At 36.1% G+C, this 20,876-nt stretch overlaps 2 protein-coding genes across 2 annotated transcripts in view; one reads left to right on the top strand and one right to left on the bottom strand.

Moving 5' to 3' along the window:
• Positions 1–2,851: 2,851 nt before the first annotated feature.
• Positions 2,852–18,388, bottom strand: MDH1 (malate dehydrogenase 1). The gene is made up of 9 exons (XM_016163023.2): positions 18,305–18,388; positions 13,727–13,825; positions 12,850–12,946; positions 10,525–10,700; positions 8,831–8,953; positions 4,923–5,099; positions 4,300–4,413; positions 3,722–3,811; positions 2,852–3,190 (listed from the first exon to the last, which is right to left on the bottom strand). Exons 1-9 carry the CDS (start codon positions 18,305–18,307, stop codon positions 3,065–3,067), a joined length of 1,005 nt encoding a protein of 334 aa, XP_016018509.1. The 5' UTR covers positions 18,308–18,388; the 3' UTR covers positions 2,852–3,064.
• The window catches only part of LOC107519877 (WD repeat containing planar cell polarity effector), a 298,814-nt gene continuing 291,758 nt past the window's right edge, over positions 13,821–20,876 (top strand). Inside the window, exon 1 of the mRNA XM_036225128.1 lies at positions 13,821–19,153. The gene's annotated coding sequence lies outside the window, so the exon portion shown is untranslated. The remainder of the gene's footprint in view (positions 19,154–20,876) is intronic.

Raw genomic sequence — 20,876 nt, 5'->3', positions numbered from 1 at the left:
CATGGGAAAATACTTCAAAGCCTACACACTCCTTCTTTGTCAGTAATGCTATTAGGTTGTGCAGAACCAATCAATATTCATAAACCAATACATGGATTTTTTTTTGTTTTGTTAAAGTTTAAAATCACAAAGATCATGAGTTCTTTTCTAATTTCGAAGGGACAACTAAGAACCTGTTTCTGTTGCTTTTTGTTTTTCATAACCAAATTCTTAAGTTTACATACCAAAAGGGTGGGTACCTTTTGATAATAGACTTTGTCTGTGATCAACATTCCTTAAGAAATACTATGGCTGGTTTAACCAAGATGTTGTTAGAAAAGGGGGGGGGGGAGAGTTTAGAAGGAAACAAATTAAAATGGTTTAAAAATACATATCACTATAGGATCCAGAAGCTTGTGCTTTTAAAACAAATCGGATTCAAGTGTTAAAAAAAAAATCCACTGTGCTTTCTTTTAAGAATTTATCCTCCAAATACACTTGAACATGTGTAAAATAACCTACTTACAAAAATAGTTCAGCATTTTTACATTAGTAAAAAAATTTAAAGAACCTAAAAGTCCACCAATGGGTGACTAGCTACATAAAATACGGTGTAGCCACTTGACAGAATACTACACAGCTGTTCAAATGAATGAGGCAGCTCTACAGGTATCAGTATTGCTCTAAGATATATTACTGAGGGGAAAAAAGCAAAGTACAAAATGGTATATTTAGTATTTTATAATTTATGTACAAAAAGGAAAGAGTACAAATACCCACATCTACATACTTTTGCACATACTTGGGTCATACACTGAATATTTCTGTACAAAAGTGGGGTTTAAGTGGCTGGAAGTCAGGTGAGTAACGGAAATTTCACTGTATATCCCTTTATTTTTTAAATCTCAAAATAAATATATGTTTGTATGTATTTTTTTTTTTCCTGGAAGGATTTAAAAAACTTTTCAAAAGTGTTTATCCTTGGGAGACGGGGCTTTTGGTTTTCATGTAACACTATTTCATTGATTTTCCAAGTATGTATTACTTTATGTAACATGATTTAACTGGCAGTAGGATTATAGGGATATTTCCCTCCTTTATGGATTCCTATCATTAAGAAAACACTATCTTTCTGTTTAAAAAATATTATTACCAGGGTCATAATCTGTAGAGACTGATTCTCTCCTAAGATTTATTTCATTTGGATTGTGCCTTTTATGGAAAATTTGAATCCAACTTGTTTTCAAATGTGGTGTATTTTTCCCTATAATTTACCCATGTGTCATTTTTCAAGTTCTAGTAAAATGCTCATAAAAGGCCTGGACTTTTCACAAGCATCTTTAATGCTTCTTAATGGCAGTTACCTGGGCCTGGACTCTGTCCATTAAGAGAGGAGGCAATAAAATGCTTTGTTCTCTGAATTAAGGTGACAGAAGTGAATAGCATAAAGAAACGACACAGAAATAATTACACATAGTGAATATTCAAACATAAAGCCATGCTTCAAAAGCATAGGTGAGAAATTACTGGTTTCTACAAGTAATCTATCAGGTCTTTCCAAAGTATACTACCAATTCATTTATATTTATATTATGATCCCTGATTTTAAAGAGTCGGTAAGGTTAATTTACATAATCAAATAATAGGCCAGTTTACACAAATAGATGATACAGATGAACACATTGTGGTTAATTTTATTTAGCTTGTATCTTCTACTTGCACTTCCTAGTTCTTATAACTTTTATACATATATACTTTCTTCATATAACATTTTCTTTTAAATTCTATATGAAATTACTATGTCTTCATGCTTCCAATTAATTGCTTTTCTAAAGATATGTTTGACTCATTTGTTTTCTTTTTTGGTTTATATAAAAAGTGGTGAGAAAGTAATGACAGAGGAAGCCAACCGAGGAGCAAGAGCATGTTATTTCTTCCTCCCGAACCTTCTAGTCTCCCTCCGGTACCCTTTACTGGCAGATTTTTAACAAGTGGCAGCTGGTCAGTAAGTGTTTGCAGCGCCCCAGTCCCAGAGTCACGAGCAGAGAATAGAAGAATATGTTTGGAACTGAGAATAATTTAATAACTGGTACACATACATGATTCTGAACACAGACATTTTAAAATTAATTCTACTTGAAATGTTTTTATGCATCTAATAGCGGTACTTTTTCTTTTCCTATTAAAAATATGAGATACAGGTAATTTAAAATTACAAATCCAACCAAGTATTTGAGCACCCATGAAGAGTATTATATTAGGCCCTGAGGGATTTATGACGAGTGTCTATTATATACAGTGAGATAAGTAAAAAGATGAAAGGATAGACAACTTCTGTCCTCATAGATTTTGGGGAAAAAGACTATTTTTTTGAACAACACTATGTTTCTAGTAATAAGCTTAGATTGAGAACATTCCCATTAGAATAAATTCTTATGGCATTTACCGGTTATGAAATATAAATGATTCCTCATCTACTAAAGAATACCTACTAAAGAATACCTTGTTACCTTTGTCTTCTGTGGTGAAAATGATTGTTCTAAGTTCATCTAATGGCATTAAACTGTTAACTGAGTATTATCTGCAACCTATTTAACAGCTAACGTTAAAATTGAATTATACTCTAAGCATGAACCAACCTTTAAGATTTAAAAAATATAAGCATTAAATTGCTTCATGCAGGTAATGTTTAAAAATATACTCTAGAGTAGGTTGTATTACCACAAGGTGAATTTTCCTATTCTATTTAAATTACGCTTACTTTTGTAACATTTTCCATCTTTATTGCCTTTCTATGACAAGTTGGGAAACGTCTAAGTTTGTTTTCTGAATAGAAACAAAGTGTTAGATAAAAATTAGAGTCTGAGTCATCTTCATTTGAATATATATTTTATTTAGAATTCAACACTAACATCATGATGATAAACTGTCACGAATTTGTACCAAGCAGCACACAATCTTTAAAATGTGCTGTTTTTCACAAGTGCTTTAAGTATAACATTATTATTATTTGGTACTAGAGTCAAAGATAACATTTATATTTCTTAGCTTTGGGACATTTAGTATCATTGAAATGACTGGCGGGTCAGGCAGAGGAAAGAAATTCAAAAGCAGTTTCTTTTTCTTCTTTCAGTTCCTTTGCTGTAAGATCCATCTTCTCACGTGAGAAATCATTAACAGGGAGACCTTCGACAATCTTCCATGTCTTATTCTGTTTGAAAATAATTGCAAATAAGAGATTTACAATTAAACTAGAACTAATCCTTCAGCAACAACTTAGTTTGAACTTAAATCTAGAAGACTATTTAAGTCACATTCTAAAGAAGCAAATCAAAATCCAGATCTTAATAGCTAATTCTGATAAAAACTCAACATTTGAATTTAAAACTCAATGAATCTAGAACAAAATCTTTAAATGAAGATTAATCAGCAACAAAAGACCTAATGACATTGATTATAATAAAGAGCAACGATACTGAGAACTATTGTTTCATTTGGAAGGTACTATTTGTTGGTATCCAACATTAGAGGCATAAGAAAATGTGTCTATTGGGAATTGTTGAATCTTTTTTTCACTCTTTTTCAGTGACCAGAAGTTGTGCTTCATACAATTTTAAAGCTGAGAAAAAAGTCTAATTTAGTAAAGGAACAATTTTCTAGACTAAATTATACCATTATTAATAAAAAGCCACATCTACTTTTCTAGTAGGGCACACAGGGAAATAACACCTAAATACCTCACCTTGATTGTAACAGGGAATGAGTAGAGCAGATCATCGGGAACACCATAGGAGTTGCCATCAGAGATAATGCCCATGGACACGAACTCACCCTAAAAATAATGATTTTTACATTCTCATGATGTTTAGGGATTAGTTTACATAATCAACTGACACATGAACTAGTAAAATTAAAATAGGTGACACTTTATTATGAGGTGTATAACTTCATTACTGTATAAGGAACCATTACTAGGCACTTCCTTGACAGAGTAATTTTCATGCTTATTATCTCATTCTACTCTTCCAATCCTCATTTTATAAATGATGAAACTATGGCCCAATATAGATTTTAAGAAGAAAAATTTCACCTCTACAAGTTGTGCTAGGTACTTTTTATATATGTCATCTCATTTAACACTCACAACCCATGTAAAAGATGACAGAACAGATCAGAAAGGTTAAGTAACTTTCCCAAGGTTACTCAGCTAGTAAGCAGCTGAACTAGGATATTAACCTAACCTTAACGGATACATTTTTACATTACAGTATCAGAGGACAAAAATAAAAGCGTGGCCTGTAGAAACCACTGAGTCCTTACCTCTGGTGTTCCAAACCAGATGTCTCTGACATGGTCACAGATGGCTTTCGCAGCAGACATCGCACTGGATAGTTTTCGAGCCTTGATGACAGAAGCGCCACGCTGCTGCACAGTCTGGTGGGGGCAGCAGAGACAGCAGTGTTACTTTATCATAACAGTAGCATTTTCACCAATTCCAAGCTGACACTGGGGTGAAAGGCTGCAATCACAGCTTAATGCGTACCCTCCAAAATCATGCAACTATCCAATGTTGGACTTACGAAACCATTTCAGTTATAAACACCAGTCCTTTTGAAAGAGAAAACTGTAAGTCCCCACAGAAAGTCTACCATACTTTATACAAAGAAATGGATCTCTGTATAAAGATAAGTGAATGACTAGAGGGCACTCTTATTTTTTCCACTTGAACAACCAGTCTTGACTACCATGTAACAGAGCAGATCATGACTAGATTAGTTTGACCTTCAAAGAAAGAATGCAGTCATCAGACAACTATGAAAAGCCTGCTCTCCTTGGGGCCTTCCTTCTCCTTATCCCTTGGAAAACACCCAAGTCAGAAAGTTGTGTCTCTCTCAACAATTCTTTATGGCTGGCTGTTAAGAAAGCTCCAAGATTTTTCTTACTGTGATGAATTCTCCTTTGAGCCAGCTGTCATCTTTCAGAGCTTCATAAACACCAACTTCCTTTCCCTGCAGTTTCACCTTAGCATGGTTGACATCTGGATACTGGGTTGAGGAATGGTTTCCCCAGATAATGACATTCTTTACATCCTCAGAAGTCACACCAAGTTTAAGAGCAATCTAGTTATATAGAAAATAAATACATTGGTAAGTGCTTTTTATTTCAAATTGTGACCTGTTTGACAAATACCCTTAAGATAAACAGCCTCTGAAACTTCAAGAGAACACAAGAGTTATACTGATTTGTAAAATAAAATTGCAAATTTTATTGCTTGGTAATTTACTAAAATAGTTTAAGAGTATAAACAAATTGTGAACCTGAAACATCGTAGGGTAGAATATTTAATTAGAATGTTTAAGAGTAGGGAGCATCCTAAAATTTGTGATTAACTTATTAGTATAGTGGGTTTATCAAAGGTAAGACACCAAGCAAGAGGTTAATATTGCTCAAATGCATAAATGTGACCTTTGTTTCTTCGTTGTTACTTACTTGGAGATATCGCCTTAGCAATTCTGAGCAATTAGGTATTTAGGTACTTTCCCAATATTTAGGTGAAATTTTTATTATGTACCATATATAAATTAACTAATTTTCAAATAATTCTAAATATGAAATTTTGGAGTTGGAAGAGACTCAGATTACCAAAGTATGACTGTCTTCATGTTACAGATTAGGAAACTGAAGAAAGAGTTTAAATATAACATGCATACAATACTAAAATTATAACAGCTATAACAATCTCTAGCTGTAGGTTCAGAAAGCACTTTAGAATCCTGCATGCCTGGGGTGGGGAGCATATGAATATCAATTTACATAGTACAGTAGCCACAGAAAGGGTTGGAAAGTTGTTTTCAAAGATGTAAATAAAAAATCAGCTTATTTTGTATTTGCCTGATTAGGCAATGTGCAGAAAAAGCATTATGGTTAGTTGCATGTATAATTTGCTCCTAATTAGACAGCAGAACTTAGGATGAACCAGAAGTGAATGTTTTGGAAAAAAATTTTAAAAGCTGATGTGTTAGGGGAACACTGTGAGTGATTTTTCTTTCCTTATGGTAAGAATTGGAGGAAAAAAGTTGTGCCAGAGTCCACAGCTTTTGCATACATAAATAAAAGCACTGTGGAAGTTCTATTTGAACATCCACCATATAACATAGGTAAAGCACGCTGGCATTTTAAAGAAATTTAAAAAATGAGGATATGTAATTGCCCCAAACTAGAAAAAAACCCAAAGTTCTTCAAGAATGCTTAAATAAACTGGTACCTCCATATAATGATATAAGTGAAATAAGAGGAAAAATAATAAGGAATAGACCACTGATACACTCAACAACTTGGATGGATTGCAAAGGCATTAAACCGAATGAGAAAAAGCCTATCTCAAAAGGTTACTTGCTACATGATTCCATTTTTATTATAATCTCAAAAAAGGCAAAATTTTATAGATGGAGAACAAAAAAAATGGTTATCAGGGTTTAGGAAAGGAGAGAGAAGAAGGGTGTAACTATAAAGAGGGAGCACGCAGGGGTTCTTCTGTGGGTGATGGAACGGTTCTATATTTTGACTATGGTGGTTATAGTACTCTATCTATCTATCTATGTACATGATTAAATGTCGTACATAAAAATCATTCATAAAGAAATACAAAAACTGCAGAAATCTGAGCAACTCTAGTTAAGTATTGTGGGTTGTCTTGTGTATTTCCTAGTTTTGACAATGCTCTATATTTATGTAAAATGGCATCACTGGGGAAAGAAGGTAAAGGTACATGGGATTCTTTGCAACTTCTTTTGAGTCTGTTGTTCCAAACAAAAAGGATAAAAATGAAAAAGGCCATTACCTAAAATGTTTGTAACCACTTGACTCATCTTCTCACAAATTTACAGCATCAAGACGTGAATTGTCTTTACTTTCCCTATGACCGTTAAAATAAGCTGCAACTCATTTCTTAAATTCTAAAATAGTTACGATTAAAATAATTAACTAAAAATTAATTCTTGGTCTCTGACATTTTAAATCACTTCTCATCTAAATTTTGCTTCATCTAGAGTTCTGCATGTATTAGGGCTATTAACTACCATATCAATTTTCACAAATTAGATGGATGGTTGGTTTCTGGGTTACCCAGCTATTGACCTGCTTAGTGGTTGGAGTAAAGTGGTATACTGTGCAATGAGTACAATTTTCTGTGTACCATGACCTGAAAGGACTTGGGAAGAACTGCCCTTACTTATATTTAGCTGGCACTGTAGAGAAAAATTTATACCTGGGGCAAATAACACAAGATGTATATTACCTAGAACTTAGAACCCACAATCCTGCTGAATGTCAGTTTCAATTACCCAAAGTATAGTGAAGACACACTGCCGTTACGCTTCTCCTCCCTACAGGAGGCTCCTTTACTGTTATTCTGTTGCCCACCTCCTTTTATTCTTTTGACCTCTTGAGCTACTCCACTCCTGTCTGGCCAGCAAAGGCCAGTACTTTGCACCCAGCAGATGTAGTTTCTGAATATCATTCATGTCAGAGCTAGTCTAAATTAACATGTGTCCAGGATAGTAGTTTCTTGCTCCCTAGGAAACTTTCATGTTTGCATATAGATCTATTAAACAGTTTTGACTAACTCTCCAGCCCTAGCAATTTTCTTCCCTCGATACCAGCTACCTGGTTTCATTGCCAAATTGCCTTGACAGCAGACACATACGCAGTTCTGGTTTGCAAATACACAGGGGAGGTCTGCAGGTGATAAACAGTTGCTAGGTAGCTGAGTCCTCTGATTTTTAAAACAAATTATGTAAGACTAGTAACCATTCATGTAAGAAAAATTAATCTTTGGGTTTGTTATTTTTTCCATTGGATTAACAACTTCTACAGGAGGAAGAAAGTGTTTCCTCAAAAACTTCCTAAAGCTCTCACTGTGCCAGACTGGCATGCTGAACATGTGCCCGAAGTTTGATGAAATAGCTTCTTTTTCCCTCTTTCCTCATTCAGACTTTCATCCTACAAGGAAAACTGTTTCAGGCACTGGAACAAAGTGTCACTTAGTAAGTACTTCTTCTGGAAGCAAAATTTTCCAATGCCTGCCTCCACCAAGACCTCAGGTGAAACTGCAAAGACAGAAGTTTGTTATTTTACATCTTTTTTCCTCTTGCAATTAAATTAAGTAACCATCTGGCAATCCAGAATCTACAACTGGGATTGTTTAGGCCTGAGAAAACCCAGGAAGCTAGCACAGATGAGTGGCATGGCCTCTAATTTTTTAAAAAAGCTATTAATACTCTGGTCACTGACCCCTTGACATATTTAGTTAAAGCTCCAAGGGGTAAGAAAACTTGATAGCAATTAAAACCTAGCTGCTAAATAGTGCAAAGTAGGAAACTTATGGAAACATGCACAATATTACAAAGATATAAAACTGAAAGAGATTATATATAAAATATAAAATCTGAGTTTGACTGCTTAGCTGTAGGGAAAAAGGAAGCAGAACTAAACAAAACGAAGCAGTTTTTCATTTTATAATCTCCTATATATCTGACGAAAATAAACTAAATTATGTACCATTATAGGAATTATCTAAACAGTGAATATTTTTTAGTCACTATAGTAAGAGAACATTAAAAACCATATTTAATTATAGTAAGCAAATGACATATAGTTGAGAAAATTGAGTAGGAAGTTCAGCCCTGGTCCTTAAGAGACTAGATTTAAGACCTCTTAACAAATTGGAATAGCTTCCTACTAAACAAAACAATAACAACAAAGCACAAACTAAGATTCGGCTACTTGAAAAGAGAGAAAAAGATTTTAAAAAGTTGACCATTTATAAGATTTTAAAAGGCATTTTTCTTACCTGAGCTTTAGCTCGGTTGTGATCCAAACGAGTCAAGCAACTGAAGTTCTCCTTGGGGATAGATGGCGCCGACTTGGAGGCAGTCAGGCAGTTGGTATTGGCTGGGTTTCCCACGACAATAACCTAGGATGAACCGGAGGCACAACAGTTAGAGACCATACACTAATTAACTAAGCTGTTTTAGAATATGACTGACAAATGTAACATGTAGCCTTTGTATCAAGTTTGTGTATACTTATCATTGTAGTTTTCAGTAGGTTTCTATCCTCCCTTCTAAAAACATTTTCCCCTTGTTAGTGTTTGCTATGACTACTGAAAACATTTTTTTAATAAAACCACCATGATGTATACAAACCACCTTCCAGGTAGCACTGTCTAAGACCTAAGGTACATGTCTTTCTATTTTGCTTTATGCTAAAAGAGAGAGAACATTTATCTAGTTGCCACAAAAAGCAAATAATCAACGCTCTATCTCAGTTTGAATCATCAATAAAATTTTGCTTCTTATAAAAGCAGTCCAAGAAAGAAATTCTACTTGAACAATTTACTTGGGACAATTTAGCTTTACAACTTAAAAGTGTTTCTCATCTTGCCTAATCCTAAGAATTAATTGGGATATTTGCAAAAGTATGTATTTCCAGGTTCCATTCACTCCATACCTATTGAGTCAGTTTTTAGGAGAGAGCATTTCAGGCATTTTTTTTTTTTTAAATGGGGAGGTATGGGATACACTAGATTACTATACAGTATCGGAAAACATATATATTGACTTTTTTAACATATATATTAAAAATCTTTGCCCTTACCCCAGTTTCAGCGTACCCTTAAAGGACACTTTTGGCTGAGGGGCGATTACTGTGTAAGCAGCCTGGATTTCAGCAGTCCAAACAATTTTGAAATTTTTTACTAAGAGACTTGTGGATTTCTACTCATTTATATTATTTCCTGCTAATGATTACAGAAAATAAAAATTAACTATTTAAAATGAAGTCCACAGAAAGGAAAAGTTCAGATGTCTACGAAATATAAGAGAGAATATTGCAATAGGCAACTTTTAAAAATCTTATAAAATTATCTTTTACTTTTCTTTGAAGTCAGGATAGGGAGAAAGAAGTGTATCAACATCAGTAAGACCTCTAACCCGCAAACCTTTTACTGGACAATTAAGTTGTAGTTCACTGATACTTAATTGGTAAAAGGCAGCTTTACTGCAATGTCAAGACAAAATTTAGAAACTAAAATAGCTTGAACATAAAGAGAATAGGAAGTCAAACCGAGTCAAGAGAAAAGCATATCGAAATTCCACTAGATTGAGAAAATGTGAGCATTCAGAAGCCTCCATCTCCTATTGCTGAGAACGCATCTTATAGCCATCTCCCTCTACAATCACACACATAAACCATATGTCTGAACAAATATTCCTACACAATTAAAAGGCCAGAAAGTTCTATGTCTTATGGGTTTACAAACTAATATTGAACTTCTGTGTCACAGCAATAGGTGAAATATTTTCAAGCACCCCTGAATATAGATTTCTACACTATAAGTGGAAAACAAACACTAATCAAGCTAATCAAGCAAAAATGAGTTGGGGGCTGGGGTAAGGCAAATAATTTAGTTTTCACATAGAAGCTGAAAAGCAGAAGCATCAAATGCTGATAATGAAAAATCCCATAAACTACTGTATTAGTCACCTTAACTGACTTCTTGGCATATTTCTCCAAGGCTGTACCCTGGCATTTGAAGATTTTCACATTTGCTTTCAGTAGATCTTTCCTTTCCATGCCATCCCTTCTTGGCATGGAACCAACAAGAATGGCCACATCCAGGTCTTTGAAGGCAACCTCTTCTTTATCTGTTGCAATAACATCTGTGAACACGGTAATAAATATGTAGAGATACTTAAATGCCAAAGTCTGAGGTTTTCTTTTTCATATTTTTTTCCTCTTTTTCATATTGAATCAATCCAGTAACTCCTTCACTTTGTAGCAAATGTTTACTTTTACATATTGCATTGATAAAAGTTTAAGGGGTCTCAAAAAAGAAAGATAATCTATGAATTCAACAACCATTACATCAGCAATGTCAATACATTTATTTTTCCTATTTCAAAAATTATCTCAATTTCAAAAATTCTGTAACATTTCTTTTATAATCAGATATTATGCAACGTATGACTTTCAAGGCAACATTTGTTATTCATGCTAATAACCACAGATAACACAAGAGAAACTAATTCACTTAACCTTTAAGTTATAATTACTTTAAGGTCTAGATATCAATCACAAATTAAAAATGTTTATTGAGGAGTTCTGTACCAGGAATAATACAAAGAAATTTATCAAATTTAATCTTAATATTTTACATATGAAGACAACTAAGTTTAAAGATAAATTAGCTGCCATAAAAAAGTAATGAGGCTGTAATTCTAGTCCAGATTGGTCCAGAGTTCAACCACCATGGTACAGTGCTAATTTAATTAACATATACCACTTGCTTTTTGATTAAATAACATATATATCATTGCTCTCCTTTGTTGAGAGTATTAAAAAGGCCATGACCAGTGCTATATAGAGTGTTTGTGTCCTCCACAAAATTCTTATGTTGAAACCTGATCCCCAGTGTGATGGTATTAGGAGGTGGGGCCTTTGGCAGGTGATTGGGTCATGTGGAGTGCCTCATCCCTTTCACCATGTGAGGACATGTTGAGAAGATCATCATCCAAGAACCAGGAATTGGGCTCTCATCAGACACCTAATTTCTGGCTCTTTGATCTCTGACTTCCAGTCTCCAGAACCGAGAAATAAGCTTCTGTTTTCACAGTCTGTGGTACGTTTGTCAAAGCAGCCCAAATAGACTAGGGCAACCAGGATTGAGCATTAGGATTGGTAAATTTTTAGGTCAGTGAATTTGTGTCAGTCAGGCTGTCAATAGAACCCCTCAGAAGTATACAAAGGAACACTAGTTGGAGAAAAAAGAAATACATCTTTTCCCCAGCCACACATTCTGAACTTTCTCTTCCCTGTCATGTTCACAGATTATCAAGGACAAGCTGACTGTAATCTAGGCCCATTAGAGAAAGCAGAGGGATCTTATCAGAGAAAGGAATAAAAAATGAGAAAAAGCGACAGAGGAAGTTGATTTCGAAACAGATGGTGAGGAAAGGGAGCCAGCTGAATAGTTTAAGCAGGGTAATAAGTTCTCTTACGTAACTGTGTAACCAAATGATTTAAATGGGGTACCCCTTCTAGTAAATGTTTACTAAACATATACATGAACTCTAAGCATGGTTTCTCTTGGGTGTGTATATATTTAGCTTTGTGTAAACTTCTAAGAGAGTATTACTAAATAAATCCGTACCAGAAGAAAAAGATTATGATGAAGGTAATAGTTAAAAGAAAATATTTAAATTAGTTTACAACTTGACCTAATAATTTAATATTTTAATTAAATTGAAGACTTCTATCTTACATTTATTTAATAGTTCAATGATTCTTAAAGGCTCTTAGAAGAAATCTGGTGGACTTTTCCAAACTATGCAGTGTATGACTGGGATAATTTACACTATATATAAATCTGATGACTGGCAGATGGAATGGGATTATATATGAGGGACCAACCAATTTCCAGTCTTAGGACAGCATATGGCTCTGGAAGACACCATTTACAGTTGGGAAGTTTTCTAGTACAAGATGCTACTCTTTAAATAGACTTTAACTAACAATACAATGTAGACAATCTCAGGTGTATAACCCTTGTGCAATATTATACTTAATAAAATAAATTATACATAAACATGTTGGACAAAAGTATAGTCTTATACCTCACGCTAGTTATTTCTTGCTTTTATCCTTATTTATTCTTGGTATACATCTTACCAAGTAGCTGTAGTTCAAAAAACAAAAACTGAAAACTTTTATAACTTCTAAATGAGAGTATAGTTAACAAAAATCTAAAATCTATTTTTTAAAAGATATAAAATACTATAAAATCCCTCTTTCCTCCACCCCTCAACTCACCTTTCAGGAGGGGCAGGGCACAGTCTTGTAGTTCCATTAGGACACCATCCAGGACACCCATCATAGGAGTGATATCCAACAGCACAAGAATTATAGGCTGCCAAATAAATAGAAAGGACAGCATCTGTCATGGTAGGTTTTGTCATTTAGTCACAAAAAAAGTCCTTTAATAAAGCTTTTGCTTATTTGATGTATATTTGTGTATAATTTCTATTAGTCAGAATTATTTTAGGTCAGGTATCTAGGATGATGACACTTTTAGAGAAAGGAATGCTATAAAACCAGCAATGGTGTGCTAACAATTACGAGGAATCACCATTACTGAATTTTAAAGGAGTACATGGAAAAAGTATCAAATTGAAGTGACATGCCACAGACTAGTCTTGTTAATAGTTAAATATCTGATTTCAGTTCATGGAAAGTAAGTACGGTATCTAGCATGGATATAGAGAATGGATAAATGAATACTTTAGAAAAAGATTTAATGTACATTAATCTGCTGGAATAGGGGCTGATTACTTCAAACTGGGAAGTATATTTACCTATTTTGGGTCTAAAGACTATTTATGAATAAGTAAGTGCTGATGCAGCACCTTTCTCTCCTACATGACTCTCCCTAACTCTCCTTAAGTAGTCACTAAAGACTGACTGATACCTGCTGGCTGCACCAAGTTAACTAAATACATGATTTGCAAAACATTTTTAATGCTTGGAGGGGTGCATATAAATAAGTTACCAGCTTCCATTTATAGCAGTGTGCCTAGTACATTTATTGGGATTACACATTCCTTCACCATTTAAAAATTTCATTGCAAACGCAGGGTTTTATTGACAGTATTCTTACTTTGACTTAAGATGTATAGACCTTTGCCCCTACCTGGTCTTTGCCAAAGACAGATCCATTTCCAATACTGTACAGCAGTGAATATGCAATTTGACCAGCTGCTCCAGTCACAAGGACTCTGATTGGTTCAGACTATAATGAAAGAGATGCATTAACATCTTATTTAAAAGTGCTTTTTTACCCTAAAGATAGTCAAGAGTTTCCCTATAGTATAAGACAACCACATACTTTAAAAGTCAATGCAAAATTTTAAAGTCTGTGTGTGGCTTAGTAGAAAACGAACTTATCTCAGTAAAAATAGCATGCACAAACCAACTAAACAACTTCTGGAACATGTGTCATTTGGCTGCATATTTATGCAGTGTTATTTAACTCTCGCAATTATATTGGATTTACTTACATGATCTTATCCTTCTTTTTAAGGTTATTTTACCACTAAAATAGGCCTAACAATGTTGATGCGCATTATATGATGATACAAACCCTAGTGGCCACTACAACCTCACAAATCCTCTTGTGCAAATCTGCCCGCTCCCATCTGCTCAATCCTTGACACCAAGAAGAGGAGTAACAGTGGTTACTCTTGACTCTACTTATAATGACCCTGAGCGTTTTAATAAAACTATTAGTCATGATTCAACTCAACTATATGGAGGAAAGGAAAATGAGAAAATGATAACATCTGGATTAAAATAAATTTTACTATTAAATAATAACAGCAACATGTAGTAACAATTGACAACCCAATTCCAATGGAAAATTAATTTTAAAAGAGAGGAAGAGAGAACACTACAAAGAGCATACTAGTTACAACAGAGAAGTCACCTTATAGATTTCAGCAGACCTGAACAAAATGTAGACATATGGACTAAAATAACTAATAGTCGAAGTGATGACCCTAAGTCATTAAAATAAATTAAGCTCAGAGGATTAAATAGAAATATTTTTATTAAAAAGAGCTAAAGCAAAATGTTTGGGAACTTAATGGCTTTAAATTAATTAGAAAATTCAATCAAGATGAACTGTTCCTTTGATAATGCTGAGTAAATGTACTTCCACTCTGTGTCGCCTCTATCGCTACCTACATGAGAGAAGTGGCCACTGAACTGACTGGAGAAAGAAATGTTTAATTCCTTTATATTTAGAATTCCCTAAACCAGAGGAGTCATGCCTCTGGGATGGTCCTTCTAATCTTCCAACCCTAACTTCTGAAGGTCAGCAGCATTTAGCAATAAGTCAAAGGAAAAAAAACTCACAAAAAAAGTGTCAATTATTGTAGAGAAATGAATCTAATCTAACAGCAGACTATATATGCAATTTCTTCCTCAGAGATGTGAGCAGGGTGGGAGGAAACTGAGGAGTTTCTCCCTGACCTAGCCATATCTCTAAATGTACAAAATATGATAATTCCCCAAATAAACCATTTTTAATACATATTTATGTTCCCAGACGTTATGTTTATGAAGAGCACTAAAAGTTATTGTATATGGTTATTTTTATCATGGCCTTTATGTTTTCAACTTTGTCTTTTTCCCCTCTTCTCTTGAAGTAGAGTACATAAGGAAAAGGGAATAGAGGAAGAAACTATTCCCCCTCTCTGTAAAATTCAAGCTCCTTAGTGACAGGGGCTTTCTCTATTTTATTTATTGTTATATCCCAACTGCCTTGAACAATCCCCTGCCCTAAGTTGGAGCTCAAATATTTGCTGAAGGAATAGCTGGATCTTCTAAAATTACTACCAAAAACTTGGAAACGTAAAAGAATTACTTGACCTCTCTGTATTCTGTTTCCCACAGTAAAATGGAAATAATAATAGAAGCTACCTAACAAATAAAGTAGTTGTGAGGATTGAGGTAACATATCAAGCATTAAACAGTATGTAGCAAGTACTATAATTTATAGATTGCTTTCACCACAGTATTTCCCTCTAAAGATTCTTATACATTGTGGTTTTCTATTTACATGTCTGTTACTCTCTACTAGACTATGCTACCCCCCGCCCTGCATACACTTCAGACTGTGGACTGGGAGCAGTCCAGCTGTGACCCAAATTTGCACTGAATAAAAATAAGAAAAATATAAACACATGCTACTTCAATGTAAAGCAAACTAGGATAAGAAACGAGGGGGAAAATAAATATCACTATTTATGAAGCTTAACTTCCCAGAAAGTTAGATGGTTATAACAGAATAATGCAGTCAATTTTAGGCATTAATTTTAGCTACTAAAAAATTGTGTTCACAATATCACAGTCCATAGTGAAGGGGTTGTGGCCAACTAATGAACAGTTACTAATTCCACCTCAGTAGTTTCCTCCTGCATATTTATTTTCACAGGTAGGTAATTCCATCTTGTTAAGAGTAACAGTAGTTAAGCCTAGTTAGTGTCTGAATGTTTGATGATGAAAAGGGAAAGAACAAACTATATATTTGGTTCTTTCTGCTCTTTGCAACACTTCAGCTGAAAAGGAGGGTGGGAGATTCCTGCTGACTTTTTACAATGCAGTATCATAGTGTGAAGACAGGTTACTATTCTTTGCTTAGATATCTGGGCAGTTTGCCAAGAACCAAAGAAGGAATGTCTTTGCCCTTGGCAGGGCATTAATGACCTTCTTGCAGATAGAGAGAGGATCTATCTTGCGCATGTGCTCAAGTCTTAGTTGCAATGCTTAAAGTTAAGTGTTCCTTCTGTTATTCTACAGAAATAACCCGTATTCCTTTTTTTTTTTTTTGCTTTCTAATTTATATATATTTCTGTAATATAAAAGATAAACAGTATCATTCAGATTTCTTCATACAGTTCATTCTTGCTGTCCCTGCCTATCTGACAGACACAAGCAAACAATTCACTCCTTTAAAAAAAATTGCTTTGAATATCTTCCAAAAGATGGCTCTTTTCTAACTCAGTGATTGTTCACACACTCTCCTGAGGAGGCAAGGAAATTGAGTCATGTGACAATTTGTTGTCAATTTCAGCAAATTAACAGGAGAGATTCCTCTTCATAAATGTTTCTGTAGTATCTGGTACCAAGTGACCTTCCAGGGATGAGGCCTAGCTTGATCTACTGTGTAGCAAAACAACACAAGAATGGGGGCTCAGGATCTCTCTGTGACCTTAGGAAAATATTTGACCTCACAAGGCTATAGTTTAAGATTAGAGGAAATAATCTCCAAATTCCCTTCCAATTCTAGAATTCCTATATTCTAAATTGCAAGGAATGAAGCTATCAGGTAATACAAATGCTGATAACATAGTTTAGTTTGCATTTGAAGTATGAGCTTTTTATAGCTTAGCTATTAAAAGTAAATTTTCAGAATTACTTGTTAAGTGTCTGTGACACAATATGGTAAAATGGGAAGTGTGAGACCCTTGGGGGCAAACTGTTGTGTGACCTTGAGCAAATCACATTCTCTTTGGGTGTCAATAAACTCAATTTTAAGATCTGAAGGGGAGATTTGTTAAAATGATCTTTAAAAGGTCCTGTCAATTTCTAAAATTATAGTCTGCAGTTCTCTGATAATAAAGACTTCTGCTTTCCTGCTAAGGTAATTAGGTCAGGAACCACTGAAACCGTCGTTAAATGACTATGTTATCTGACAAAATAAAGAGAAAATATAAGTTTAATACTTAATAAGAATTAGCTCTTTCCACTTATCCCCTTTTAAAGGTAGAGAGAGTAATCGCCTTGCATTGAAAACATGTCTTTAAGGTTCTGGAAAATTTCCAATCCCTTCAAATATTTCCCCACACTCCCCACCCATTTTAGTATTTTGAGATAACGGAGGAAAAATAGTCTTAACTATAAATACAAGTACTGAAGCAATTTCTCTCAGTCTGATGTCAAATGTCACCTTCAAACAGCTTACAGATATTCCTACGTCAGAGTTCCCTCACCAACCCGTAATGGTAATCTAGGTATCCAGAGCTTCAAGACAAGATGGTTACATTGCGTAACATTTAAAAGTAGTGGTTCTAGATTTTATAATGTACAGATCCGTAAAGAATATCTGCAGTAGCTATTTGGCTACTAGTGCTGGCACTGCGAGACGTCCTGGCATTACAAAATGAGACGTTTTAAACATCAATGAACACGTTTTAAACGACATTTTGTGAAATTAGATATGGCTGAAACACATTTCCCGAAAATGTAGATCGTATTCTGGAGCACCTGCTAAACACTATCATTACAGTCGAGGACCTTCTTGCTTTCAAGGACTTTGTGACGAAAGCCCTTAAAAACAGTGGGCACAAGAGGAGAAAAAAGAAAAGGTTAGGGCCCACCCCCAACCCCCAAAATCGTGCTTTGGAGAAAATACGCAGCTTCATTATTTTGTATCCATGCCATGCAGGACTGAGATCGCGCCTTTCCAAGGACAGCGATTTCTCTAGACCTTCTAAGAACCCCCTATCACCTCCCTCTACCCCAGGTAGAAATCAATCCCTTCTCAATTACTGGGTCACTGCGACAGTCTCCAGATGAGTCGGAGCTTTCCAAAGGGCGTGAAGGACAGTGCCCTGCACAACCGACACCCAAAATCCTTCAAGCGAAAGAAACCTCAGATAAGGGCGCGAAGGCCAGAGGTGAGCAAGATCCAGGGGCCCACACTCACCATGATTGGAAACAGCGCTGACAATTTCAGCACCTGCAAAACGAAGCTCAGAGAGTCAGGTCACCTCTACAGCGGAACCAACTCTAGGAGGCGAGCGGTATTAGAGAGAAAAGGATCTGGCTCTCGACCGCGATGCCTTCTGGGCATTGAAGTTTATGCTGCCCTGATTCGGCGCAATCTTCAACGCATTTCCTTCAAGTGTTGAACTACACTTCCCCGAGGTCATAGAGGACTTCTTACTCCCTTCTCCCTGCGCTTCTCGCAGATTGGAAAGTAATCCCCGAGGGCGAGCCGCTGTGATTGGAGAAGGGCAATAAGCGGATGTTGAAGGGCAATAAGCAGATGTTTGGGAAGAGAAGGAAAGGACTGCCTGAGGGAGCCCAGCAATTGGCGGGAGGAGAGGCGTGTATGAGTCGAAGCAGAGTCAAACCCCTTAGCTGTACCACCCACATGTGCAACTGAGACTTTATTCTGCGCCAAGAGTAAACGTGGGAGGTAGACATCGCCCGTTGCGCACGGCCCGCTCGACCCGGAAGCAAAATCTTTTAAACTACGAATCACACTGAAGGAGCGGGAGGAATTGACGTGTTGGGAAGATTGGCTGGCTTCTCGTGTTGCTAAGCGACGAAGCAGGAGAGCAAGCGCACGCACGGGCAGCTGGTGATACCTGAGAAATCTGGCTGCTGCAGTTTGAGACTCTGAAGACGAAGCGAGCGCGCCGCCCCTTCCCAGATCCTCCTTCCATATTCAGGGGACCCTCCCAGATTGTGTCCGGTGAAGAGGTGAGGGGTTTGCGGCGACCACCCCCCTCTGAGGAGGGCGAGGCTACGCGTCTTATTCAAGAGGCAGGTGAGTCCGGGCCGGAGGGCAAGCGGTTTTCTTTTAACTTTAGTGTCTGGAATGCAGTTATGCACCGTTTGGCGTTGCTTTTAGCTAACCGGGTGCTGTATAACATACTGTGCGGATGTCCGCGAGCCCGCCAGTCCCCTCTCCGCGCAGCGTGTTGGGGCAATAGTGTTCTGGAGGGAATAGTGCTCTGAACTTTGCGTACCCTCTCCGCTGTAAAATGCAACTCTTTTAAAGTTAAATGAAAAATATTGAGCGCCTGCTTTGTGGGAGGTAAGCCCGTCCCTTCCTGGGGCTCACATTCCATAGATCTAACTTTCTCTGTAAGTCCTCCAAGAATGTTGACACTTTTGCCCATTCTCTTTTGGAAACTGGTTGCTCTTTAAATCATCTTGAGCTTTAAATTATTCCACACCTGCATTTCTAAGGAGAGCGTGGCAGCTGAATGAGACACTGATTGTTACAAGCAGCCTCAGCTGGTAAAGGAGCTTAAGAGGTTTTCATTTATAATTAATGCTGCTCTGGAGAATTGTTGTGCTCTCTGAAACCTTGTTCCATGTGGCTGTTAAAAGGCAGATGTGATACTCTGAAATAGCACATATGTAATGAATACGAGTGAAATATATATGTTAGGTAACATTGGTATAACTTTTGGTTTTTCTCTGTCATTAGTAAATGAGTGCCAAGTGGTATCTTTCAGTTTTTCACTCTTCAGTTAGGAGGGTTTGCTATTGTGGGAAAGAAATATAACACCTTACTTTCCAACTTGATCTATCAATAACATCATAGCTGTATGACTCCTTGAATCACTATTCACAGGTCTCTCAGACAACATGCTTTCCCGGCCCCGCGCCCCGCCCACCCCCCCCCCCCCAACCTCTGAATGCTGGAGTGCCTATATTCTTTTGTTTACACTTAATCTTTAAGTGATCTAATTCATGAATTGCGTATTTTCAAATGCCACTTCAATGTCAACATGCAAACATAAGTTCTTTAAGTCTCCTTTTCTTAAAGGCCCTAGAACTGTGTTGTCCAAGACTGTAGCCTCACATGCCTATTTAAATTTAATTTAATTAAATAAAATTAAAAATCCAATTCCTCAGTCACACTAGTTATGTTTCAAGTGCTCAATAACCACATATGACAGAATATGGAATATTTTCATCACCAGAGTTCTGTTGCACAGCTGCTGGAATTTAGTGGAAGCAAGACATCAACTAGAATAGGAACAGCTGCAACATATCTTTGGGGCATTTCTTTTGCCATTTTGTTTTCTATGGAGAGCGAAACTGTTTCTTGTAATGACTACTCAGGGAGGGTCCTGTCAGGCGAGAAAGAAATCCAATTGTCTTAACCACTGTCTTTTTATTCTGGAAGAATGCACATTAACTGTCTCAGTGTGTTCATTTAAAAGAATGTTTAGGAACATTACATTGTCCTGAATCTTGAACCAGGCTTAACATTAGCAAGCCCATGTCCTTGTGGAGGGGTTGAGAAAGCTGAGTCATTGCCTGGGTGACACTGAACAATATTTGTCTGCTGCTGTCTGCTATTCTGGAATACTTATGTTTTTGCCACATTCTAGGTAGAGGCTTGAAACAGAATGACAAGTTCACACCCTACCAATAATGGGAGTTAGGAGAGAGAAGAGCTTAGTTGGGGTATCTGAATATTTTGGTGTGTGACAGGTCTGTAGTCATATATGCTTCTTATGAATTTTCGTAAT

The sequence above is a fragment of the Rousettus aegyptiacus genome, unplaced genomic scaffold (genome assembly GCF_014176215.1).
Source record: "Rousettus aegyptiacus isolate mRouAeg1 unplaced genomic scaffold, mRouAeg1.p scaffold_m13_p_7, whole genome shotgun sequence".
NCBI lineage: Eukaryota > Metazoa > Chordata > Mammalia > Chiroptera > Pteropodidae > Rousettus > Rousettus aegyptiacus.
The sequence above is the reverse complement of the archived record's forward strand: the minus strand, read 5'-3'. Positions and strand labels throughout refer to the sequence as shown.